The following is a 27,541-nucleotide window of genomic DNA, read 5'->3' on the forward strand; positions in this document are numbered from 1 at the left end:
TCTCCTTTCCGGGCCACAGGTTCCTATTCCTGTTGTTAGGAAAAGGGTCAGTAGTTCCTGGCCTGGGGCTTCAGCCATGCCCGGGGCACCTGGATGGGCCAAAACCCACATACCCAAGACCCCTAGGTCACACGATGGGATATTAGAAAGACACGTAATTAAAACTTGTAATTTCTTTTCACCAGATGTTTCTTTAAAGAGGGCTGCCTGGCCCTGTTGTTCTTGCGGCATCAGCTGCTTACGGGAACAGATGTAAATCCAGAAAGGGTAATGTAATCTTTGGCATTGTATTGACACAGCTTTTCAAACTTATGCCCTGTTCCCAGTATTTCAGGTTACTGGGAAGCAGACATAGCAAAGAAGTCCTCAATATAAATCCCATGATCATTTTATACATTTCTTTAAATTGGTTAGACTATGAAAACGTGTAAAGTCTGCTAATATGAATGCAGAATTTTTTCTCTTTCTACAATAACAGGTCTGTCACCAGAATACCCTTCATTTTCTGTGCAGACACCAGGTCCTGTAATGCAGGCACTGATTATGTCCACTACTATGGTGCCACCCAGAAGAAATGGCCAGGAGAAAACTATTTGCATTTTCATTCAACTGAAGCTCTCTAGTTTTGTTTGTTATCCATCTCCCTTAGAGACACTATTCCATGTAAGAGTTTGTTTTCATGGACATTATGATGTTACTGTGACACTGTGTTTCTCTGACTAATTTTCAGTTTCATTTGTCCCTTCACACCCTCAGGTCTTGGAGTTTGTGTTGAATACGAATGGACAATTTCTGTTGTGTAACCTTTGATTTCACCTGATGCTCTTTAGTTTACCCCATCTAAATAACACCATAATCACACAGTGGATAAAGTCTGGATTTTGCTATGGTTTAAGTGAACAGTCCTTTGCAACAGCTGTTTAGTTGTCCAGAATTACAGTGTGGCCCAGAATTACAGAATCTGTGGCAGAAACATTTAAGTCAGCATCCTATCAAGTTATTTCAGTTTCAGGGAGGTGAGGGTGGCATTTTATGAGCATTAATTCCAATTTGAAAAATTGGATTTTACCAAAGCAAAAAATAAACAGGCATGAGAGAGAAACAGATATTCTAATTAACCATGAGATGAAGGCTAATGATTTGAGTCCAGCAAACTCTCCTGAGGCAGCAAGCTGGCCAGCGGAAAATATATGTTATAAACAAGGAGACCTTCTCTACCATGGGCTTGCAGTAAAAACAGTGATGCTATTTAATATTTCTCATCAATAAGCAGCAGGAAACAGAAGGGCATATAAATTCATCATTGCAGAGGTAATGGGTATAGGAAAGGAGTTGTTTTGGGATTTAATCCACACTGTGTCAGAGTGCTTGTGTGTGTTTTATTGTATTACATCAGTGAGTTGCTATCTGTGTCATCCTGTGAAATGCATATTTCACTGTCAGTGTTAAAAGACTAAAATTGTCTTTACTGTGAGTTATATCAATATGTCTTGCAGAGGCGCAGGCACTTGTGCAATACACGCTGCATGCCAGACTTTTACATTTGGTCTCAGATTTGTTGGTTACAATTACCCATACATTTCAGTCCTTTGGAAAAATACTAAGGCAGCAATGTGAAGTTACAGCTATACACAAAGTCTGGATTCTCCTCTTTCATATGTATATTGTTTACAGTTTAGTCCATCTTAATGCGTGGCTAAAGAGATACTGGTATCTGTACAGTTTGTATTGATTTTGTTAAATGAAAAAGCAAAAATTACATTTGTTAAAATATTTCAAATATTGGTAATGTAATAATGTAAGTAACAGGTGAAATTTCTCTACTAAATTGAAAGATACCTGCATTAAACTGAAATGGAAAATGTTAAAGATTCTCATGGAATTGGATGGTAGTTCTGTCTCCCAAGCTTGTCAAAGCTTTCAAACATGGTTGCTTTAACCCACAGCTTGCATTTGTGCCTTGCCTGAATAGAAGCTGTGCTCCATTGATAACACTTCTTGATATCCACAAAGATGGTGTGGGTGATACTCCACATTTCTAACCTCGTATCTTGTGCTGTTGTGACAGACACACTGTCCCTTGCACAATGTTCTTGCCAAATGCAGCACCTTAATCTCTGCCATTTCAAAAGATTCATCAGTTTGGAGCATCACTTTACTTTTCTGTGTTTCTGTGTGAGTGTGGATTTGTGCACTGCTGCTCTCCCAAGTGCACATCCCACCACCCAGCAGCAAAAAAAATCTATTCTGAGATCATTATAGCCTTCTAAAGCAGCTGTGAATTCATGCTACTTGGAAATCTGGCTGTCTGTCTAAGATCAAGAATTATAGATTTAGAAATAAAAGCTCTGTCTCATCCACAGAAAGTAATTGTATAAGTTGCCCTGTTCACTAAAATAGACATTTTCTTGAAAAACTACAGTTTGCAAGTTTTTTTAGTCCAGTCAGTCATTGAGGTGGTGATCTGTCCCAGCTGTACTGAACAGGCATTGCCTTTAACTTTCACGTTGTCAGAAATTTGCCCTCTGATACTCTGGAAAGTAGGAATTTCAGGTTACTGGGATTACAAATTACTGATGCCTGTGACGGTGGTTTCTGTACTTTAGACCTCAACCCTTGTACCTGAAGCAAAATATTTTTCTTTCCTTTGAGACACAGCATATAGTAGTATTACTGTGCTTTCATGATTTAGATTAAGAGAATGGCTTTATATAGCTAATCCTTATTTTTGGTAATCAGGAGAAAATTAATAATAAGCGCCTGTGAGCTTATTATTAACCACTATTGTAGAGGCTGGAAACTCTAGGCTGGAGTTTATTTGCCTGAATACTGAGCTTGAGGTCTACGCTGAACGCCACATGAACTACTGTTTAGCTACCCTGCCCTAAACTTACCTTCAGTGAACTATTCCTGCCAGATAACACTGTCTGCCAAATTCACCTAAGACAATTTCTCCTGCATTGCAAGGGTGATGGATTGAGAAATGTTTATTTTTATTGACTATTTCCATTGTCTTGCCCATAAGCCATTTACTGTGTGTCTTATGGCACACCTAATACATGTTATTTATTTTGTGAGTCTTTAATGATTTGACAGAACAAGCATTCTGAAGAGCAGGTAGTCTTGGAGGAAAGTAAATGTTGATCTGAAGTGATGCAGTACCTGAAAAATTTTCCTTAAAACTACCATGCTTCTACTATTTTCTAGTAAAAAAAATGAACATGAGACAAATTAAATTCCATCCAGCACTTCCAGCTGCAGACCAGGACTTGCACATGGCAGAATGGCACAATCTCTGAATTCCAGTTTCCTGGCCTGAAATTCTAGTCTTTGCAGACTTCCTTGACTTTCATCATCTTTACTATGCTGTAAGAGCCTGGAGAGTTTTTCGGTAAAAAAACTTCCAGGATTGAAAAATAAAAAAAACCCAACCTCCTAGAAACTATCCTAAAATGAAGGTAGCTGCAGCTAATTTAATTCTGCCAATCATTCTTACGTATTAGTGTGCACTATTTTCTACAGTAAAGTCACTTTGTTAACTGTACATTTTGTTCTATATATTCGTTTCTTTCTATCACATTCCAGTATATGGGCAAGTTCTTATTCAGCAATCATCTTATACTTCCTGTTGGACAAGGCCAAAGAAGTAGCATGTGACTAGATGATGGGATGATTACACCATGAGACATATTCACAAGAAATGACACATGAGTGTTTCCACTCTTGGTGTTACAGCAATGGGATTCTTTTAAAAAACTTGAGTTTTGTGGATTTTTTTTTAAATGTCTGATGGAGTGTTACCAAAAAAGCAGGAAAATACCCCTCCATTTGTGCAGTTTTTCACCAATTGATACAAAGAGTCTCTTTGTTTAATAAAACCTTGCCCCACGTAGGTTTTATTATTCTGAGAATATGTTCATGGAGGATAGCTTGCTCTGTTCCACATGCAGGTGCACAGAAGAGAGCCTCTCCCACTGTCATCCTTAAGTCTTCATGTCAACATCTGTGCACTGAGTTTATCAGTCCACTGGCAGATGACTGGAAATTAATGGGGGGCTGCAGGTGCTCTAATTCCTTCTAAAACTGTGTGGTTTGGCCCAAGAACTAAAGGAGCGCTCGCCCTTTGGTGTAAGAGTGAACCTGGTCATACTAGGAAGTGCACCTTCTATCAAGTTCTTTTAATTTATGAGGATAGTTTCTAGAGTTTTCTTCACTGGTATCTGAGCATGACAGCCTTTTGTTGCGTCAGATTTTTAAATCTGAACTGATCACCCAGGTTGTATTTTCTTTGGTTGTTGAAGCAGAACTAACTGCAAAATAGAGGAACTTTGCTACTGATTCACCAAAATTAAGAACTGTAGGTCTTTTCATACATCACTCAATGGCTCCCTGCATGTTTTGTCCTTATGTGATTTTTTTTTGTTCTGAGCACAAAAGAATCATTTTAATAATCTGAACTAAGAAGGAGAAAAAAGTTTTAATTCAAAGGCACTTTTATTAAAAACTGCTTCAGAAAACAGCAGGTTGTAACATAGGAAGCTCAATGAAAGAGAGGGGAAGATGAAAGATCTGAGTGTAAAGTTTGTTCCTTATTCTCTTTTTAGAAAAAATACTACTTTATTCAAAAATTTCCCTTTGGCTTGCAGGCTTTTCAGTGAGTCTGAGACTGCAAACTATTGTCAGTCTAAACTGCTTTTTTAATCAGTCCACAGACTAACTTCTGAAAGTAAAACCATAAACTTATTTGATTTCTCACAGACTTCTAATTAAATTTCTTTCTCCTTTCTTTAAATACCACTTGTGAAACTCAGACTCAGACCTGTAACATTTTTCCTCCACTTGGTTTCATTCTAGTTCATGCTTTTTTTGCACAGAAGTTGTGTTTTACCCCTGCCAAGGAGGTGCACCCAGCACCTCTTGAGTGGAACACAGCCCTATTTTGCAAAATACAACAATTAATGCTCATGACAGAGCTGGAGATGAGAGTTGCTGCCTTGCAAGGATATCACAGGCAAGGACAGCAATCCCTGGAACTCTGGGGGAAGGGAGGACCAGTATTTGGGGGTGTTTCACACAGAGCAGAGCTCAATTTGGCTCTGTGTTGAGAAGCATTTTCTGCTGCTAGGATGCCAGCACCTACCACAGAGGTCGAATATCACCTACCAAACCACAGCCCTCATGGCAGGCAGAGACTTGTGGGTCTTGCCAAGTTTTGGTTAAATCTGGGAGCTCAGGGACAGAGGAGAGATACAGATTCATTTTAGCAAAGACAAGAAGCCATTAAGTATACTCCAAATTACAGCTTTGCAGTTTCCAGAAGATTTTTCAGTTGTAACACAAATTACAAGATACCATGTATTTTATAACAGAAGATAAAAGTCTCTGGTAAAAGACATTTTGTCTTGAGCATCTGCTAAGCAAGAGTCTTTCAATTATCAGCAGCAATGGAAAGATGACTAATCTTCATTAACATTTCTGAGAAAAAAGATCATATATTCCACATGACTTACTGAATATAAAGCTTGTTAATTTTAGAGAAGAAGGAGAAGAACACACACACACACACACACACACACACACACACACACACTCATTCACTCACTCATATATACATATATATGCACTCATATATACATCAGTTGCTGTATTTTGAAGAATCTTCCTTCTTCTTTTGAAGGAAATTAATATGTAAGTTAACTATTTATTTGTAAAGTATTATGACACAATCAGCAGGGATTGCATGCAGTTAATTGCAGAGAAAAGACTGCTGAGATTTCAGTCAAAACCTAGGAATTTTAACCTTGATGTAAAAAACTGTTTAGCTTTAAAATTGGAACTGCTCTTTGTTTGTCAAAGAAGCTTTCGTGGTAATTCTTAGTCACCTTCCCCTCTTAGCGGGCCAAGTTGCACAAAACTCATGAAAACAATAAAAAATGGCTTAGGCAAAACATGACTTTCTTTTATATTATGGCTATTACAGTAGATAAGAAGATAAAAAGGAGCTTAAAATTAATGTATGTCATACAGTTTCAAAGTCATTCCTTCTGACCAAAATGGCTTTAAATGGTCATGTCACAAAGGAAGAGTAAGTCCCCAAAGGAAACCTTACAGATTTAAGTTTTACATATATAAGCGTGTGTGTATATTTACACACATGTGTAAATAAATATATTTTAATCCTTAATGCTGGTTTTCTCCCATTCAGTAGCAAAATAAATGCTTAGGAAAAGCATATTAAAAAGAACATCTCTCTATTGTCTCCAAAGGGTAATTTCCTTGGTAAATACAGATATCAGCAAACCAGTATAGCTTTGTAACAATTAATCTTTATTGGATAAATGTATGTTTTACAAAGTAAGCGTAACAAAATAACATGGTCTCCGGGTTTGAAAATCCATGTGGCACAGACCTGACCCAAGCTGATAAAGAAATTATTAAAACACATAAGAAAAAAGTTCATTAAAGCTAATATTTTCAGTGGTTGATGCATAAAACTAAAAAATCACAAGTCATAATCATCAAGTATCAACATGCATTTTTCTTCATAAGATGTGGTTAGATACGCTAGGAACGTGTACAAGGACACACAGATTCATAGGGTAGATTTCAACTCATTTGCTCTATTGTTGTGCTACTGATACCTGTATCCAGTATAAAAAAATTTCAAATAAATATTTTCCTCATCTTGATATACATTAATGGCAGGTAATATCTGATTAAAATGTAATGTCTGTAAAAAGGAATTTATATTTCATTACCTTTTGTGTGGAGAGCCAGAACAAGATACATTCAAACTTCAGTATTGATTTTGGTGCTTATTCAAATGAAAATAGCAAGACAGAATTTCAGGTACCCAAATTTTAAAAAGCCAGTGACATGAATGCTGAAGAGTGGCCCAGTGTATTGGGACCAGAACTACTAAGCCAGCTAGCATTTGCTTTTACCAGTTTAAATACTGAACTGGCTTAGCTGCTGCTTTGCAATGGCTTTTCTTGAAATATTGATACTTGGAAGGCTGCTATGAAAACTGTTTCAACAACTTCACTGTTAAGTAAATATGAAATATTATAAGGTACATCCTTCTAGAGGAGCTCCAAACACCACAAAGTTTGTTTATCTCTGTGCTGTTGGCGTATCCTGATTTCTCTAGCGTATATACCTTTGCTTTGACACTCTGCATTGGCTTACATCAGGTTTTAAAAATTCTAAGGCTAGGGGAAACATTACAGTTCCCCTGCCTGATCCCCTTCACACTGCAAACTAAATTACCTTAGCTTCAAGCTGCTACTAAGGCAAGAACTACTGACATTCTTCTTCTAAGAGAGAGACTAAGCATAAATATGTGCTAAAAATCTGTGAAAAATGACACCAGATACATCTTCAGAGGTTTGAGATGGGAATGCAATAAACCTGAATCCTTGACATCTATATTTTCACATTTTTTTTTCTTTGATTTGAGCTGATTCCAATCCAGTACAAACTTCTTCCCTTAGATCTGGTCTCACCTGAGCCTGCTTACAATACATTCAGGCCTGTTTCCATGATGCAAATTTAAATGCACATGTAAGAAGAATTGAATTAATGATCCAAAAATTTTGAATCAGTTCTTCAATTCCTGACATATATTTAACTAAAGTATATTTAGAGATGAAATTGACTTTATGTAAACCGCTCTTTAAATTCTTTAACTCATTTTCCTTTGTTTTTCATTCACTTTTGGGGAAGAGAGCAATAGCAACATTTAATGATTAAATAGGTACAACCCATATGACAATACATACTCTGTGAATCTGTGTCAGCTACCCAATGTATTCAGCTCATCTCTGATACACAGATAGCAGTACATTGCATCAAAACAAGGCTTCTTGATCCTCCAATGTTGTAAAGTTATTTCACAGTCCAGTGAAATATACCAGTTCTAAAAAAGATGGTTTTTCACAGAAACATCTATTGGGTTGTTTCCTTTTTTTTTTCACTTGGTTTCAAAAAGTAGGAACCCAGCAAAGGTGGAGAAGCGTTGATGGTCCCCATGGAGGGCTCCATTTCCCATTCGCAGCCAAACTTCATCTCCTTTGGCAAGTTTTAGGACGGCACTGTTTCCTGAAGTATCTGCTTTCCCTTTAGATTCATAGCTAAGGATGAATATTTTAAAAAGTCAGCTTTTTGTTTCTCAACAATGACCAAACAAACAACTTTACAAAAAAAATCCAAGAAGTATGTTGTTATCCTGAGCAAAACTTTCTTAAAGACTTGCCAACATTTATTCAGCTTTATAAGGAAATTTTGGCAACTTTTTACGTTTGATCTTCTAGTCAAATTTTGCACCTTACCTAAATGCATTATTTCATTCCTTTCTGAAGTTCTGGAATTGTAACTTATTTTTTTCCAGGACACAGGAAAAAATTTCTTGTTTAAAATGAAATGCTGCTCATTGATCACAACACTACAGATTTCCCGTGATGCTTTTTTCCCCTTGAATTAATTCCAACTGATTTTAAGAGCTGAGCCCCTGTGGTCCCAGCACAGGCAGTGAGCAGACACTCTCCATACTGTGGAGAGGCAGTGAGGCAGCTCTCTCCATACTAAGCCTTTCATTGGAACATGGGTACGTACATTTGATGTGGGCTAACCTCCTGGCTTTTCCTGAGTGTTAGTCCCCTTTCTTCTACCTCTTGCCTTTTCTGACATCAGTGCTTCAGAGGGAATAGAAATTAAGCACTTTTTCTTTTGCAGAAAAGATCTACTGGGGATGAAGCAGCCTGTGGTGTTGTACTAATGATAAAAAGGCTGGTAAATGGAAGACCTTTGCTTCTTACTCATTCTTACTACTGCATCTTAAACACTTCCCAACTTTACTGTCCTCATGTTAACAAGACTGTAACTAGTAACTGAACACTTCATTATTTCCTTTCTTTGACAAGGAAAATGAGGATGAAGATATATTTTAGCAGAATGACAGCATGATACCACTGAACTCCAACCCTGACTTGTAATGCTAACTCCTTTCCCCCGAGTTTGAGAAAATGGTGATCAAAGGTAAATTTTAGCTACAGCATCTGTGGTGTGTATGGTCCAAACATGCAAGCTGAGAATGGCAAAATAAAATAGGTTTTCTTGTTGATTATTTTAATCTAGAGAATTTCCTCCAATAAATGAACAATTTTATGTTTCTTGAAAGGTGATCAAGCTATCACATCCATATAAATGTCTTTTGCATTAAAATGGCCTGGCCCTTTACTTACCTATATAAGCTGAACACTGTATTACCATTATGCATCAAGTACACGTACACTTCCTCCACATCTTCATGTTTCATCATATTGAAAGTAAAGAAATACACGCCTGAAAAGGTTATAAAATACAACTTGTTTGCTTCACAGAAAGAAAGAAGTAATCATGCTGCAGATTTGTGCTTCTTGCTTAGAAAACATAACAGCTGTGGACAAAACTGCCTTCCAGTTGTCAGCAGATATTTTTCTTCTGCTTATAGTGTTCAAAAATCTGATTAATTTTAATTCTGCGTATGGCAGGTGTTGTTTTTCCTGCATCACAGCTGCATAAGAGAGGGGATTGATGCAGCTGAGAAATAACCCATGAAGAACTCATTTCCAGCCACGCATCTGTTGCAAGTCAGCTCACAGCTGAATTGGCATGGGGGAGGATGAGGATGAAGAGATTGACAGGAGGCAGGAGGTGGAGGAGGCAACTGTGAAGCTGCTGCTGCTTGCTACAACTTCAAGACTGTGGTTCTGTCATCACAGTGGCTGAAGGGCTAAAGAGCCACAGCAAAGCAAGTCCTGTTCCCTACCCAGCCCTGGCCATGCCTCTTCCTCCTGCCTTTGTGTCAGATTTAGTCTCACTGGCTGGCAAGACCTCTCTTGGCTTGCTCAGTTTTCAATTCATTTTTCTGGAAAGTAGGTAGCAAGAGCAATGCAGAACAAGTGCAAAGGCAGTTAAATAGTGCCTCCTCCTTTTTGACCACACATCTTCCTACAGCTCCAATAATTATATTATTTTGTTTTGCAAATGCTCACCATTCACTGGAGCACCAAATCTCCCGGTCATGACATCAAAAAAATTCCCAACATTGGTTTCAACGCTACTGAAGATGATCCCACTGTTCTGGTTGCTGAAGTGAGTAGCCATTGAAGCCATAAACGCAACCTGCAAAAATCCAGTTCTTGTTCAGACAGTCATTCACGATAAACACTTGTGTACAGCAATCAGGTACAGATTTTTTTTTCTGTATTTGCAGTCTGCTTATGTTCCTGACAGAGATGTTCTTCTAGGGCTTGCTCCAAGGCCAATAAACTCCAGTTAACAAAACTCCCATTGAATGAAACTGGAAGAAGTCTAGGGTTCTTATATTCAATTGGACTATTCATGACTGTAAAGTAAGCATATGGTCAAGTGTTTGCAGTTCAGAACCTTAATTTCAGATTTTATTTACTTTTAAGTCTTGCTAGAATGATGCAACAGCAATATAGTATTGAAATGGATGGTGTTTCTGACAAAAGGGTTTTATATAGTTTTAGGTATTCCCCAATATGTTTAAACTGGATATTGCTTTTAACTGTATGTGTGAAAACAAACAATGCTCAGTAAAATTCATAAAGATTAGTGTTTCTTGCTTAGAGATACATGAAGCACTTTTATTAGAGGTTCTCTGGGAGTACAGCAGCTGGGACTCAATATTCAATGCTTTTTCTATCTTGTCAGTTGCCCTGGGTCTTGAAAACAGAGGGTGGTGGAGACCAAGAGGGGAAAATAAGAAAATTAAAACTGTACTTCAACTTCATGTTTCACTTCTTGCCATAGAAATGTTTCATAGGAAGCAGTGCAAAAACCCCCACATCAGACAATTTAAATTACCCTCAGCAAGATACCAAGGAATGACCCTGCCAGCTGGCTTGGTTAGGGAAGGAAGTGACCTTTTCTGTAAGTCTATCATCCCGCCCCACCCCACATTATGTGAGTAAATGGGGTAGCATCAGAATTGCTGCACTGTGTTGCCAAAAGGTTACATAGAGACTTGGCTTTTTATTCCTATCTCAACTTCTTAAATGACAAGTGTTCAATTGCATCTGTTACTGCCAATCACAAAAATTACATTTTTTGTGAGATTCCAGCTATGCTGGTATTTAAAAAATAAAAAAACCCAGCCCAAACTCCTTTTGATTTCAGATCCAAACCAGAACAAAACCAAAACAGACAATCAAATGGAAGTCTGGATCCAACCACGGAAATCGTTAGCCATCTGTTCAGAAATTTAAGGAGCTCCAGATGTGAGCTGAAAGCTTGGGCTGATTTTCCTTTACCCCTGCATGGATGCATTTTCTATTATGGCAAATTGTTAATATCTTGCTTCTCAGCCAGGATCACATCAAAGTTCATCATGTGTTAAAGGAAAGCAGCTGCAGTGGCAGATTGATGGAATTTATTGCTTTTTGTCTAGATTCCATTTCACAGTCTCTTTGACCCTGAGCTACTTTTTGTGGGCTGAACAGAACAGCAGAAAAATATGTTTTTTCTCCCTAGGTCTCACTGTGAAGTAGCAGGTCAACATGGATACACAAAGTTTTTCAAAATAATCCTGTACATAAAACAGTATTGTGTTCACAAGTGTTTTCTCCTATACCACCACTGACATTAAAATTCTTAAGTATGGTGATAAGAAATACTGTAAACATTTTTAAACACATCTGATAAAAGAAGTGATGGAATTTTAAGTATTGGAAATAGGTATTACAATATAAGCTTTCGTTGTCCATCCTCTTTCATCACTCAGTTTAATTACAATACTACTATTGTCTTTTTGTAAGAAAAAAAAACAGTGGTAGTTCATTTTAAAATTGTAGAAGGACAAATGTTGAATGTAATTAAAGGTTTGTTTATAAGATATTCAGCTGGGTATATATTATATATATTCTGAGTATATATTTTATATATTCTGAGTATATTCTCAGTATATATTATGTATACTTATACATACATATATTGTGTGTATATGCATATATATGTATCTGTGTGTATGTGTGTGTATAGATATATATATTATATATATACATATATATATATTTATATATACATCACAAACTCTCTGCCATCTGCCAGATTCCTGGGATTTGAAGAAGCTTTAATGCAAAAGCTGTGAGATTGTGCCAATATAAGAGTTCAGTTCAACAGCTCAGGCTTGAACCCATATTTAAATGCTCACCTGGCATTTGAGTTACTCATTCATAGGCAGAACCTACATGGTCCCAAACATATTTAAAGTATCTAGACTTATAAATATACAGATAACTACTAAGGGGTATTTTTTGAAACTAGAGGACTCTTACTGCACTCAAAAATTTTGAGCCTATATTTTGAGGAGCTGAATACATGTGCTTCTGAGAATCTCATAAAGCCCTGAGAAACATGACTCCTTTACTCTTTCCATATGCTGTGGGAAGTGCAATTGTTTATGTGATACAGCTTGGTAGGAAAATGATAGTCCCTGCTATTCTCCTTTAATAACCCAGATTCTGGCTTTTAGCCCTCAAAGGAAAGCATATATGTTTCTTCCTGCCTATTTTTCAGCTGGATTCTGACTAAAGCTTTACGTCTCCAGAAAGATCTGGCAGAGCACTTTTTTCAGTAAGGACAAGGGCTGTATATGCCTGTTACAGTATTAATTTACAAGGGGGTTTGCTGCTTAAGGATCTTACAGTAATAAGGTGCTGTTTTTTCAGTGAAGAAAACCATAATCTGAGATTTGCTGCAGCCAATATCAGCCAGAGATATTGTACCTACCTGTAGCTCTGGGGGAATCCCAGGGTAACCCTTCTCGCCTTTGGGTCCATGATGGCCACGCTCTCCTCTTGGTCCAATATCTCCTTTGTCTCCTTTCTCACCTTTGGCTCCTTCCTGGCCAGTTGCTCCATTATTTCCATTGTTTCCATGATTTCCTGAAGGGAAACAAAGCTTTCTGTTTTATTTAAATAATTTATCATATTTTAACAGCTAAGTGTGACAGGATCCTCTTCCACCAGCTTGCAACACAGGTGCTCTTCAGTGCCATAAACCCCAGGCTGAGATGTAAGGGATAAGAAACTGCTGTATGGTCAGGTTGATGGTAGAGGTTTTGGTGAGCAGATTTCCAGAAGGACATAGATTTTGGGAGTTAACTCTCATGTTGCTGTATAAACTGGTGGTGTCTCAAGTCATTGCTTTGTTGGGGAGATGTGCAGGAAGACCTCAGCAGACAGAAGGCTCAAGGAAAGCAAAAGCCACTTTCTATTGACACATACTAGGTAGCCTGCAGAAGCAGTTTTGCTTTTTCTTCAGTATAAACACCAATTTCCTAGTAAATTAAGTCAATCATGATGGGATAAGATTATTTTGAATAAGATTTTGCTATCTTTAAAACACATCCACACAAATGATGAAAGGCTTTAGCATTAAAGTAGTTAAAATCTGTGCTAAAAATAGGACTGTATTCACAGGGTGCTGGCTATGGATAATTTGATTGCATAGTCCTATTTTAAAGAGAGACAAAATTTTTATAATTAAGATTTTTTGAGATGACTTACTATGAGTAAATAAGTAAAAAGACTCTTTGCAAAACATACTCATGCATCTCCTGTATTACTTACTTCCTGGTGTTGACTGACTAAATTACTACGCAAATGTCTATGCAGCTGACAGTATTTTAAAGGTGGCTAGAATCACTGAGCAATTATTATGCCTCCTGCAGCAAAAGCCTGATCTTTCAGCTCAGGGGATTAATTAATGTCATCATTGTTTTAATTCAACCTGAATTGAAATTAGGCTCTTTGCCAATCTGCTTGTTCTTTGATTATTCTCTCTGGTTACAAATTTACAAGAAGAATGGTGTTGTTTGAGATCAAATCTGATGATGATGTGATCCTTCAGAGTTTTCCTATTAAGAAAAAAAACCCCTTCAAACAAGGAAACCAAATGAAGAAATTATGCACATTTTTGTTTGGATAGAGGAATCTGCAGCTCTTAAAAATAACAAGAATGATCCTTTATGTGAAGCCAGAACTGCTCTAGCAGTTCAGAACAGAAGTCTGCAAGCAACATCTGATTCAATCAAGGGGAAAAGCAACTGCTGCTGCTCCTCTTACACAAGCACAATAACATGAAATCCAGCAAATGAAGGAGACAGAAATCCCAGGGTGCAGGAGGCTGCTGCCAGATGTATGTTTATGGTATCCTGCAGTGACAGAAAGTGGGACTGAGACAGGAGGGAAGGGCAAAGCTGGGACTAGGCCATGCCCCAGTATGTCCATTGCAGCCTTGAAAATGTGGTTCTAATATAAAATTGTATCCTGCTTCTAAGAATCCAACAATTTATTAGTAAGTAATGGATCACTGAAATGCATTTTTATTGTGATTACAGAAGATGTAAGTTTTTGAAGAAGACAAGTCTCTTTTTCAGTGACATGCTTATTTATGGTGTACCTCTGCTTTTAGGAATGGTGATTTCCAAATCCCTGCAGGTAACTGATGTAACAAACTGACATCAGCATGCAAGCAACATTGTCCCTTCTCTAGGCTCTTTTATTTCCATGTCAATTTTCAGATCAAAGTATACTTTTCTTGTATATGCTGTTCTTCTGTGGACATTTTTTATGTTAAAAAATGAGGATTTTTTATTATAAAAGACAAGATGAAAGAAGAAAATGAAGGAATTTCTGTGAGAGAACAGAAGCATATTGTTTCTGTAAAATGTTGGCTAGCAGTATGCTAGATGAAGAAAAGCCCTTGAATACAGTACACAGTAACACAGCTGGATATACAAAGGTGATCACAATAATCAGCTCCAGGGAACAAGTTCTTCCAAGTTTATTGGGAACTTCATGCTGTTTCAAGAGAGACCAGTTTTTCCTAGCGATGTAATAAGATTACTTTCAGTATGAATTTGTGAAAGCTGAATTTTTATTAACAAATAGGTTTTCAATTGAAAATACCCTAGAATATAACTGAAAATATCTACTCTGAAATTACAGAAAAACTTGTTCCTGAATCTGTCCCCAAGTGCTGATGTTTGGATCACTCTCTGATATTTCATAGAATAAACTGCAATTTATGGCCTGCAATTAGACTGATGATAAACGTGAATAAAACTTCATCTTTACCTGGCATCCCAGGGGGCCCAGGAGGTCCTGGGGGCCCTTGGTAGAGTCGAACTCCAAAGTCACCTCGGCAGCAGGAACTGCAGTCTGGATTCTGCGGTCCAGGCTGTGGGGGCTAAGTGCACAAAAATAAGCTTTAAGTAGCTCATTCATGGAGGACATCAGTCTTATGCATGTTGGTTACAGGGTCTTCATTATATATTTCTGTTTATATACTTGGTAAGTTTTCAAAACAGCTCTTATCTGGCATGAAATTCTCACATAGGTTATCCCTGAAGGTGTTATTTTTGGAAGATTTAAAGGAATAGCTCTCAAAGCATTCAAAAATCTATAACAAATATTAAAAAAACGCCAACTTGTCCTGTTAAATAATGAAGGTTTTGAAAATAAATTCATACCAACTAATGAAATTCAGATTAATATTTCAATTAGATTCACATCCTGATCCCACATTTCAACTGACCTCTGAGTGATGACAAACATGACTATGTACAAGTGGTAGGACGCAAGGGACTTGATTTGACCTTCAGCAGTGAACTGTCCTCAATTAAACATATATAAAACTGTGTTGGACCACCCAAAGAAGATACTAAAAAAAAATATCTGTGCAGCATATTCCTCTTCATGATCCCAGACCTGTGTATTTACAGGCTACAAAAGTTGGGAGACCCTAAAAAAGTGCCAAGGCACAAGACACAAATTTGAACTTACCATAACACAAGGTGTTAGGGGCTTTTGATCATTTGTAGTGGTGAATGTGTAACTATGGAAACCTATAGCTGACTAATACAGCAGCATAAATAATGAGTTTATTATGTACAGCTCAACTTACTATAGTAATCAGTTTAATAATGGTTTTGTTTAAGTGGTTTTCTTTTCCATATTATTGTGTTTATACTAATGGAGACTCATTCAATTCTGACTGAATTTCATAACTTAGTTATCATAGATTTTCCAGTACATCAGATAAGGCCAAGGCTCAATGTTTATTTCTCTACCTCCTCGTTTGTTCCCTCTGTTTCTTTTCCCTACAATACTTTCCTAATAACCTGAGATGCAAACCTGCAGTTCTTTAAATCTGGAGAGGGATAGTTACACCAATCCAACTGTTACTTTTCTTTAATCATTCTACTATTGCCTTCCTACCCTTTCGTTTCTCTAATCTTTATCATTGTCAAATTACACGTCCAATGCAGATTTATTGGTTTAGTGGCAGAAAATGAGCCTCTGGCAGGATGAGAGCTGTCAAATGAGCACACAGATGTGCTGTATTCCTACCCTCAGTGTCATTAGTGATGTCATCTGAAGCTTTCTTCCTGTGTTTTGGACAATACCAAGCACACCCCCAGAATTCATTGATTTCAGGAGGCTTAGGAACTTACAGATATAGAAAATTCATTTCATGACACCACCAAAATACTGCAGCTCCTCCAATGAGACAGACACATGCCCTGTCCAGCTAGAGCCAGTGATGGTGGAGTTACCATGGAAATAAAGGCCAACTTGACAGCTAAACAAATATCCTTCATATTCCAAGAGTTATGGAAAGTTAAGACTTGCCAATGGGCAGAAGGGCTTCATATTTATGGGGTTTGGTCAAGGCTATGCTTTTTAGATTAATTCTGGACAAGGTCTATACTTAATGAGAAAAATAGGTTCTGCCTCTTGAACTGTCTCTTCCTGGAGAACCTGTTTGTATTATTATGGTTGTTTTGTCTCCTCCAGTTGTTAGGCAGGACGTGACTGACAATCACCCAATGCACTTTTTATAATATTCCTGGTATGAGAGAAGAAGTTGCTCTGCTTTCAGCCCCTTTTCAGTCCTTGAAAGGGAGGCAAGTACGAGAGGACTGGAATTGTGCAAGCATGTTGTACCCTCTAAAAGAATAATGTTGATTTTTGCACTGAGATTAAAATCTCTGGCTTTTTTTAGATAGTACTTCATATTCATGTTAAAATTGAAGGTGAACTAAATACAGACCTGCCAATGGCAAATAAGTCATATCAACCTAAAAAAATCCAAAGACTTAGTATGGTGGATTGTAATTGAGTGAAGACACGAATCCAGCAAAGTGGACTGCATGTGAGAGTCTCTCTGTGCAGATGGAATTTGGCTTTTTCAGACAATGTACTGAAATCTTGAACAACTTTATTAGAGAAACAGCTATTTTTAAATAAAATAGATACAAGCAGTGGTCATAATGAAGTGCTATTTGGCATTACCTCAAAAAAAAAGCTCATCAGGTTCTTAGGTGTGAAATAAGGCAAGTCCTGCCAGCCTTGTATGCAACAGTTCCAGTGATTTAAAAATAGCTGTTTATGCAAGTCATAAAGTAATTAATTTATTACCTTTACTCTTTCACTAGGAGAAAAAAAATTATTTATGGTCAGCTGCCAAGGATGAGGAATATTTAGGATTTTCTTCAAATCTTTAAAAGCAGAGAACTTCATGAAGAGTACATTTAAAGGAAAAACATGTTCCTAAAGTAAAATTACACTCAAATATGACATAGAGATTAGTTGCAATCTACTTGCCAAAGGCATTCTTTGCAGCCATTTGTGCATAAATTTTGTCAGTGAATCTTTGGCTTTGCTGCCAGAACATGAATATGATTTAGGGCTTGTGAAATGCATCTGCCATATTGATATCCTAACACAGATAGAAAACTGGAACTATTTCTGAGGCTATCTGCTGAATTTCCCATGATTTAGTATATAGGAGAATGATCTAGGCAACAGATGGTCTATGAAATTCCCTTAATTTCAAGCTGTGAACAAGTCATAATTGGATACCCAGTCCTTTTTGACTTCCTGATTAATTTTATGAATTTCTGTTTTATTGTCTAAGACAATGCAGAGGACAATTAATATACTTCCATCATTCTTGGCTTCTGTTCTGAGTGCAAAATATCTGTCTCTGTGGGCACTTAGGCCTCCATGTCCCATCTCCAAGCAAAGAAACAAACAAAAGTTGCCAAAATTCAAGGTAAAACACTGCTTGGCTAGTGATATTTAAAGATTTTCAAAGAACAAGCTGAAATGGAAAAATGGTCTGTCATGACTCTCCTTAGTCACGGAGAGTTCTTGTTCTTGAGAAATGCACATTATATTTTACATGAGTTAACAGCACTGTGAAAGATGGCCTTGCACCCAGTGCAGCCAAGAAATTAGTAACAACAAATGCTATCATCTCTTTTCCACAACAGGGAATGGGACCTTTGAAACACTTCAGCTAGAGGCTGAAATTCCCCAGCCTAAATTCTTTTTAGCTGGGTAGAGCTATTCCATCTAAAACAACCAAGAAAGCTGGAAATAGGAATTGAATTGTTTCCATATAACTCAAGGGAAAGAGAGAGTTTTGACATGAATTAAAACATGTCAGTGCCACCTTTGTTCTTCCTCAGCCTAGAAATTCCTGGAGTCTGGAAGTGGAAAATTCATATTGCGTAAGCCACTGTGTGATTGATTATCTCTATCATGCATCTGCTAGTGCTCCATTTCATTTCAGTAAGCCAAAAATTGCATTATTTCCCCAGAAAAGATTGCTTCTTGGAGATGGACTGGCAGGTAAATGACTGCCATCAGCTGTACTCGGACTCACTGGGCTTGTTTTTATTGTCACAACCAGTTCCCCAGCAGGCAGCTCCAGACAAGTTGCATTAAACTCTCTGACAAGACACACATGCAGCCTAAACACACTTTCTGTGGGGGAGAGTTTGAGCCCTAAAAAGTTGTGGTTTTGCATTAAATCCTGCATTATCTGAAATTGTGTAGTGTTAAAGGGGAATCTTTTGTGCATGGTCTGCAGCACACAGCTGCAGAATTCTCCCTCATGTAAAGAGATCTGCACACATTGGCTGGCTCTTTGGACTGTACACCTTATGTTTTACACTGCTTATATTCTGCAAGCACAGTTTAACATGCCTACAGTTAAATATCTGTTTTGCTGAGTGCACTAGATGAACATTTAAGTCCTGCCCAAGAAATACAAAATGGAAAGCACTGTGAAGTTTTAATATAGGGAATATGGTGGTGTATTAAACCTTTTCCCATACTTGGATGTGTTTCAGTTCTTCAAGCCCAGCATAAGATTAAAATCAGACCTCTTCTCTGCTTATCATAACCTAGGTTATTATTATCTGCATGTCATTACTGTTGGCAATTCAAAATATCTTATTTTGATCTGAAGAAATTTTAAAACCCCATAGGGTAAAAGGTGAACTATACAGGACTCAAATATTTGTATGAGCTGTAGGAAAAACCACTCATGTTCTTGCTGTTAATAAAACACATCAATAAAAAAACCCTTTTCATTTGAGTGGAATTTTGTTTTGCCTAGTGCTAAAAAAACCTTCATCTTTTGCCCTTCAGATTTTTTTCTTTCACATTTGGACTGCAATATTTTGTGTATAATCAAGTTATGCCATTTTCCCTGTGTTATAAACTAATGACTGTAGTATGTAAAGTGCCACAAAAGGCATAAAAAGATTCTCAGTTTAAAATGCAGATACTGCAGATGATTTAGAATTTCATTTTAAGTCTTTTTTCTTCTTAAACTCTCAGTTGATTTATATTATTAAATCTACTCATTGCATTGCTATCTCTTTTTTTCAAGCTACTCCTTAGAATAAAATTTTTGAGCATTCAGAATTTCATTATTTTTCTCTCAAGCACAAGAAATGTACTTTATATATGTCATTTTAAAGTAAAATTATTCTCTGCTAATTGAATCTCTCCAAATACCTCTAGAAATGCTGTATTTTTCCTTCACATCCCAATGAGTTAGAAATATCTAAAACTTTGGTATATTAAATAAGTAATACCTTGAAATAATTAAGAGACTGTATTTCAGCATATATGATTTCACAAGTTCACAGTTTTAACAGAACAAACCACTGCTGTCTGTGTTGAAACCAGTGTCCCCAACCACTGGTGGTTCTACCAGCTCATTAAAAGATCCTATAAAGCAGCCCAGCAGGTTACAGACCAATCAATACACAGCTTTAATAAAAATTATTTCATAAATATATCACTAGTAATGTTAGCAAAAAAAAAAATCTCATTAACTTTAAAGATATCTTTAGAAGATTAATTCAGAGTACCTGGACTCTATCTGAGGTAGTCAGTTCTACATCATCTACCTCTGGTCTCAGGAATTTATGGTCTGTAGATGTGCTATTATCAACAGTCCACTCTATAAGTTGATTCCGCTGTTTCAATATTTCCCTGCTTCTGGAACCTTTGTGACCAGTCTGGTGGTGACTTTGCAATATTTTGGCCACTGGTTTATAAGATCTTCTGCTCACCTCCATGTATTCATCTTGACACAGGCAAAATGGAAGAAAAAATAAAGCCAGTAGATGCCAACTGATGAAATCCTTCTCTGCCATGTTAATCAAAATAATTTTTCAGGAGTCCAGCAAATGCCTTGCAGAAGGAGAACTTCTTTGCTGCACCAGACGTTATGTGGTCCTTTCAGCTTTTCCACTAGTAAGCCTGGCACTGAGACCAGTACCAGGTTTTATACGCTTGCATGCAATAAATAAAACTAAAAATGCCAAAGTGACAGGATCCTTCATCCAAAATCAGTCATGCTCCTTTAAACAAACCAGGCATTATTCACCACTTCACCACCACAAGGAAAATTGATTTGTATGCTGGAAATGACCACAGCATTTAATGGACTCCTGTGGTTCCTATTTGGGGGCATTAAAAAATGTAGCACCTTTCCTTTGGCATGTTTTTGTTTAAGTGTGAAAAAATGTGATGGAAATGGGGAACATGTGGCTAATGGTTTACGCTCCTTGATTAGACATGGAAAGGCTGTGAATTCACACTCTTAAATGTCTTTTGGACACAGTCACCTTTCTTATTTGCCAGGAAATTCACACACACATCTGCGTCAGCCCAGTCCGAAAAACCCTTCCAAAAGCAATTAGGAAACAAAAGCACAAGAGGAGCTTTTGCATATGAACCTGACCCAATGGCTGTTTCTGACTATGCTTTTCATTCACTAGAAGAAAAATATTGAATTTCTGTCAGTTGGCCAACAGTGGAAGGAGACCGAGTAAGTAGCTTTAAAAAACTGGGTTGAATTCACATTCACAAAGCCCCATTTCTCAGCATTAATTCAACATGCTTGGCCAAGTAGTATTTTCTCCCTTGAGTTCCTAATGTTTTCCTAAATGTAATTGCCAAACCAAGTTTTATGTTTTCACTGCCAAGTAAATATAAATTTACTGGGGGCTTATTTCAGACTAAAATAATCAAATTATATGTGTATAATAATAATATCCTTATTTTACTTTTTGAACCACCCACTAGTATTCTCTGGAAAGCCATAACTGCAGGATGCAGTTCTGTACACACATCCACAAGCACACCCAACCTCCCAAAAAGCAAGTAGCTCCTTGGTCTGTGAGCCTGTCTTCACCAGTACATGGCTGCAACAACTTTACTGAAGAAGGCATTAGTCCCAGGAATGATCCCCGGCCCTGCAATGTAATGGCTGCTGAGTGATGGTAAGAAAGCGCTTGAATGATGATGAGAAAGGATTCTCTGTCCATAATCTGCTTCCTTCTGTGGGAGACAGCAGGACAAAGCATGCCATAGGAGGGGCACTGTCTGGAGAGGAGTGAGAGGGGTGAGCCCTATGCAGCTGGGGGCCTTTTGCTGGTGTCACAAGCACAAAGAGTGTCAGTGTTGGCTGGTACCCTGCCACTTGCCATGGTAATTTCCTACTCAACAGAACACAGAGAGGAATGTGGGCCTGCAGCACTCCCCCCAAAGACAATGTTAGCCCCCCAGACATGAGGGGTCTGGGACAGTGCTCTGGCCAACTGGAGGCAGCCAAGGGCTGGTCTTCCTTTTTTCTAATTCTCCACCAGCCAAGTATGGCATAGGAGCAGAAACCTCAGCTCCTGTGAGCTCTGTGCTTGCCCCCAAAGATAAACATGACTGAATTGTCTCAGTGATACTCTTCACTGCCAGGAACATAGGTGGCTCCTGGTTATCTCAGCTCACAGGCTTGCCAGGCAGAACTGCATCTTCTTGCTTCATGCTTTTCTTGTGCTTATTGCTCCTATGTTAAAGATTTAATGGCAGGAACCTTTAATTGAAACTTAATTCAATAGCAGTGAATTTCAATCTCAAATTCCCAAGGCAGATATTCAGAATTATTAAATAACACTTCATAGATTAGCTCTTGAACCTTGCTGCAGTATATAAATATTAATTAGCTAAATTGTCTTGAAGAAGAGGCTCATTAGCGTATGAGTGACTTTATGACTACTGAAACCCCTGATTTTTTAAAAAATGCAAATATTCTGGTTATTTCACCACAGAAACAGAGGTGGAAGAGAATTTACACAAGAGTGAAGCAAGACTCAGAAAACACAGTTGCAGATTCTGCAGAAGCTGCTGCCACCAAAATGGGGTTCACTTTTCAAATAGGGAGGACTTTCTTGGTAGGAAGAGGGTTCGAAAACCCTGGATTTTGTAAAATGGGAGATGACAAACATTAATTTATCTTGGCACTTAATAATTTGATTCAGCAAGTGCTGGGACAGCACTGATGTTTTCGGCTGACATTAGGGCTTTCATAGCTTTCCAAAATCTGTTCCAGGAGCTTCCTGTGGCAAATGTTTCCAATGTGAGTAATGAACATCCACAGCACCCATGTCCCAAAAGAAGGAAGAAAACCAAAGAGATTTGGGCTTCAAATCCACCATCTATCATTTCATGTGAAAGCTGAAACAATCATGTTTCTTGGCAGCTATTAGGAAGAAGAAAGATTCCTTCTCTTCCTTGCTCACTAATAGAGTCCACCTGGTCCCTGCCCATCACTGCTTTTGTGGTTTGATGCTACACACATTTTTTGGTCCCAATTAATAGCAGAGTTTAGACTTAGCTCTTTTATTTTCAATCTTTTGAACACAATCCCATCTGCAGAAATATTTGCTGCCCATTATTCTGCTCTGTGCCTTCAGCTAGGAATAGCTGTCCCACGGAATCATTGTCTAAAGGCAGAAATTCTGGACTCAGAAGTAAAAAAAACAATGGATGAATTGATTCTCATTCTTCATTCTTGATCTCCAAATGATCAAATACACTCATTCAAGTATGTAGCCCAAATCTAAAATAATAGGACATCAAAATAGCAGAGCTTTAAATTAACTTTCTGCTAGAATGAAACACTGAAAATGCTTCATGCTGAGATAAACAGATCTTCCTGATCTGGAGATGAAAAAGGACTGACCTAAAAAGTTTGGTTTTGCTTTTAGGTGCAAGGCTGATGTGTGTTGCAGGTTTGCTGACCAAGAAAATAAAATCTGACCCCTTCCTAACTCGTTGGTGTGCATTTGCACACTTAGCATCATCCTTCCAGCCTTTGCCAGCTGAACTCGCACACTGCTGCCACTGCATTTGTCCTGCTGGTCTCTGGCAGCAGGATGTGCCTCTATCTCCTAATCAGCAGCCCAAGATGAGGTGAAGCACATGGGCTGTTAATGTCAGGTAATGAGATATCAGCTAAAATGCAAACTGAGGGAAAGCTGCTTCCCATCTTGTCTGTAGGCCAAAAACTGCTCCATGAGAAAGGGGACTGACTCTTATAACCATGTTATTCATAATGACATTAGGTAAATGGGTTATCCGTGAGGTTAGTATGTAAAATTGAAGCCTACTGTTTCAAGAGGCAACAAAACAGAAGTATTACAAAAAAAAAAAATTGTAAAGTATTCTGAGGCTTGTATCTGTAATGAAACATTAGTGGCTCCTTCACTTACAACTAATCCTGTTTGCAGTGATAATTCCTCCATACCAGACACAGAGATAATCTGCACCTGCAGTTTCACAAGCAAATCTCCACTGAGACAGTAAAAGAGACAGGCTACAGCTGAAGGAATGAGGGTGAGCCTGCTTTGTGGCACCATGACACACTGACCAACTCCAGACTCCCAGGCCACAGTAGCTCTCTGGGCTCTTTGCTCCCTGGGTACACTCCTCGTCCTGCCCTCGTAGGGCTGCCCACCTCCTTGGTCTGGCTGAAATTTCCAACACTCCTGCAGCTGCACAAGGATGAAGTGTCCCCTCTCTGGTGCCAAGGAAGAACACCCAGCACTGCACTGCCCATTGGCTCAGTGCTCTAGCAGCCTCAGGCAGAGCCCTCAGACCTCAGCCTGGCACCTTTGAAATATTTTCCCATGTCTGTGCTGACCATTCCAAAACTACAGGAACCAACGAAGTATTTTCACTGAAAGCTTCTGTGATCTGCTCCTTTTTCTGTGTCAATTTTGATCAGTAACAGAGATTCAGGAAGAACCCACCACCCACCTCCCCAGGAGAGCCTCCAGAGTGGGCCACCAGGGGAAAGACAGATTAATGGGGCTTTCCAGGTGTTTGTTACCCAAAAAGGTCTTACAGTCACCATCCATCCATCACCTTCTCCATGGTTAAACATTTTGTTCTCCTGTAACCCACAGCCACTGAGCTCTGCAGGCAGCAGTGGTGCAGTGAGTGCTTTGTGCAGTTTGTGGTGACCAAGCTGTGTGTGGTTTGCAGTCACACCAGCTCCCTGAGGTGTACAGCAGAGAAGTGTTTTATTGGTGTTTCCCAAACTGGTTATAGGAAGCTATCCCACTAGCTGTGGAGAATGAGAGTAGGGCAAACCCATTACAGGGCTTCTGCCCTTACCTAGTGCAGATGACTTCCCAGAAAGGTGTGGATTCTCCCTAACTCTGACTTTTCCATCAGTCAGGAAATTCTCTTGCCTTGCTTGACACTGGAATTTTCTTTCCAATAGAATATGAGACCTGGGGCTGAGGTCCTGTCTCTTCACCCATTCTCTACTACCTCTTGGATTTCCCAGGGTAGTACCCTGAGGTGATATACTCCAGCAGCCTGGGACTACCACTTCTACCCCATCCCTGCATTTTTACAGCCTAAAAACACTTTTCTCACCCTGTCCATACATTTAAACTGAAGGGTCCTCTAAAATGACAGAAACTCAGACCTGAGCTCCCAGCTACAGGAGAGCTGCAGTCCGGATAATCCTCCAAAACACAGCTCAGCCTCTGCTAGCTCATCTGCATAAACCCTTGCTCCAAAATATGTACCAGAGAAACACGCCATCAATGCCATTTTCACCAGTCTGTGACAAACTGCCTGGATCAGACAGTTGATGGTCCCAGATGGGGTGGCCAGGTGGTTTATCCAAGTGCCTTTCAAACTTGAAGAAATAGATTTCACAGTGGTGGTGGGGCTCCAGTGGTGGAACAAATAATGGAGCGTGATAAGCTTTTTCCAGTATGCAATGCATCAGTTATCCGTCTCTAATTGAAGAGCCAGAGCACAGTGACTTCCAAGAAAGCAGGGTGGGGAGAGAACAGACACCGTGCCAAGAGAATTGCCGTGGTCAACATTTTTGTCAGGGATAGATATCCTAGTTTGGATTAAACAAGATCTAGCCCTAATCTTTGGCTTCCTCTTAATTCACCTTTTTTTCCCCTTCAAGTTTCAAAATGTTTAAATTTATTGCTTGAAATATGCTCTTCTCTGCAATTCCTTTGCCCTGGCCAGGACCAAAACTGTACACAGCTAAAATACCACAGAAACAATTACTCATTATTTTAACGACCCAACAAGCAGTAATGAACGTCTTGTGAGAGCCCCTGTTCTGACTGCACCCTCAACTCAAATTCTGCACATGCAGGAGGGGTGGGGAGTTCAGGTGAAGTGTGCTGGTTTTGGGTGGGAAGCTGAGAAGCAGTTTCAGGCCTGCAGATTTCTTTTGCCCTGCAAAAGAAATGAAAGGCACAAAGACAAAAGGTTCTCAGTGTGCACTCATATTCAGAATAAACTGTAAAATATTTGTCTGGGGACTGTAAGAAGAATTCCAGAGCTTGCATGACCCAATGTCACACAAATATATTCTAACAGAGTTTCTCAGATTCCAAAGACCTATAAAAGACAATCTGTCTTCAAGAAAACAGACTATCAACTGAAAAACAGAGTTTATATTAATGGTCAAACTCTCCCAGCTTTCCCTCCCCTGCTTGGGCCCAGGATGAAAATGAACTGTGGCAGATCCATAATCCATTAACATGGTAAGATCTTGTTACTGGGATAGTTCTTGACTGGTGTTATTATACATCTGATTATTCAAGTCTTTGTTTTATTAAGATATTGGGACATGGGACACCATCGGTTAGGGGTGGGGCCGTCAGGAAAGTGGCAGCACTCTGGATTTGGATTTCGACTTTCTGGTGAGCTCTGCTGAAATCTTTAGGCAAAAGGTCCAAGCCCTTGTTTGTGAGCACACTTTGTCCAGGCTGCAGTCAAAATAATAAAAACCTGTGTCACCATGATTGGGTCATGAAAGGGATAAAATAAATCAGACTGTGGTAGGAGGAGGCATGTCCATCACCACCTACCAACAATATGTACCCCAAATGGGCCAGCTTGAGGGGAGCTAAGGAGCCAGCCTTAAAAAGGTTGGGAAAAAGGTTGGACTTTTCACAACAAGCCAACCTGGTGTATAAAGACAGCAGCTGCAATGTACTGCTAAGGCCTAGCTTTTTGCTTTGTTTATTCTCCTTGTAAAAGGTTTGTGATAAATACCCCGTCCACAACCATCTGTTTACCCTAGAAGAGGGAGAAAATGGGTAGACTGGACAGAATTTAGAGGACATCTGGCACATTCACTTTCATTCATTGCTTGCCTGTTTGAACTAAAAATATTTTTTTAAATTTATGCTGTAATAAGAACCGGGAAAGAGCCACATGGACTGAAGACAAGTAAAACTGTCTTAGAGGGCTGGCAGCCCTTGCTGGGTTAAAGCTCAGCCAACTAGCACCATTTATAACAGAGAAGAATGAGTTTCCTACAAGGAAAAGCTAAGCTTGTCTTCCTAATTTGGGTTCTAAATATTCATAGGGTGAAGAAAAAGAAAGGTATTTTGAAAAAGATATTCTATCACCATGGTGGGGGGTTTATATTATACTTTTATACAATAGGCTTATACACTTGAGGAATTTTTTATTCATCCATAGGAAAGGATAGAAGTTCCTAAAATGGTCCAGAAACTTACAGATCATTTCTGGACCTGTTACCAACCACATCCAGCCTTTGGTCTTGAGACTGTCAGCAGTGACTCTGGTTGAGGGGACAGCTTTTGCAAGACTTTCTGGAGTTCCTCCAGATTTTTTCTGCGACATTTGTTACCAAATGTTCATGACCTTATGACAGCCCCTGGACTGATTTGTGATGAGTGAGGTGGAAATTAAAGCAAGCTAGACCTAAATGGTTTGGCTGGACCGTTCTCTAGCTGTGCCATAGGCACAGCTACTTCTGCTGCTGCTTCAAGTGTCTGTGTTACTTGGAGTTTTCCCTTTATGGA

The 27,541-nt window shown here is 38.7% G+C and overlaps 1 protein-coding gene across 2 annotated transcripts; it reads right to left on the bottom strand.

The window, feature by feature from the left end:
• Nucleotides 1-7,826: 7,826 nt before the first annotated feature.
• C1QTNF3 (C1q and TNF related 3) lies at nt 7,827-20,664 on the bottom strand. 2 transcript variants are annotated; one of them, XM_068175869.1, is made up of 6 exons: nt 20,246-20,664; nt 15,147-15,258; nt 12,796-12,950; nt 10,035-10,164; nt 9,243-9,342; nt 7,827-8,132 (listed from the first exon to the last, which is right to left on the bottom strand). In XM_068175869.1, the coding sequence occupies exons 1-6, from the start codon at nt 20,531-20,533 to the stop codon at nt 7,973-7,975; spliced, it is 945 nt and encodes a 314-aa protein (XP_068031970.1). In that variant the 5' UTR covers nt 20,534-20,664; the 3' UTR covers nt 7,827-7,972. The 2 variants fall into 2 exon arrangements, with proteins under 2 accessions (XP_068031970.1, XP_068031971.1); XM_068175870.1 differs by having other exon boundaries at nt 20,450-20,658.
• Between the last annotated feature and the right edge of the window lie 6,877 nt (nt 20,665-27,541).

The sequence above is a fragment of the Anomalospiza imberbis genome, chromosome Z (genome assembly GCF_031753505.1).
Source record: "Anomalospiza imberbis isolate Cuckoo-Finch-1a 21T00152 chromosome Z, ASM3175350v1, whole genome shotgun sequence".
Classification (NCBI taxonomy): Eukaryota; Metazoa; Chordata; class Aves; order Passeriformes; family Viduidae; genus Anomalospiza; species Anomalospiza imberbis.

Excerpts from the sequence above, each read along its gene's own strand:
- C1QTNF3 (XM_068175869.1), bottom strand. The coding sequence starts at position 20,533 with ATGGCAGAGAAGGATTTCATCAGTTGGCATCTACTGGCTTTATTTTTT. Across the intron at positions 15,259-20,245 it reads CTACCTCAGATAGAGTCCAG|CCCCCACAGCCTGGACCGCA; the intron begins GTACTCTGAATT and ends TTGTGCACTTAG. Across the intron at positions 9,343-10,034 it reads ATTTGGTGCTCCAGTGAATG|GCGTGTATTTCTTTACTTTC; the intron begins GTGAGCATTTGC and ends TAACCTTTTCAG.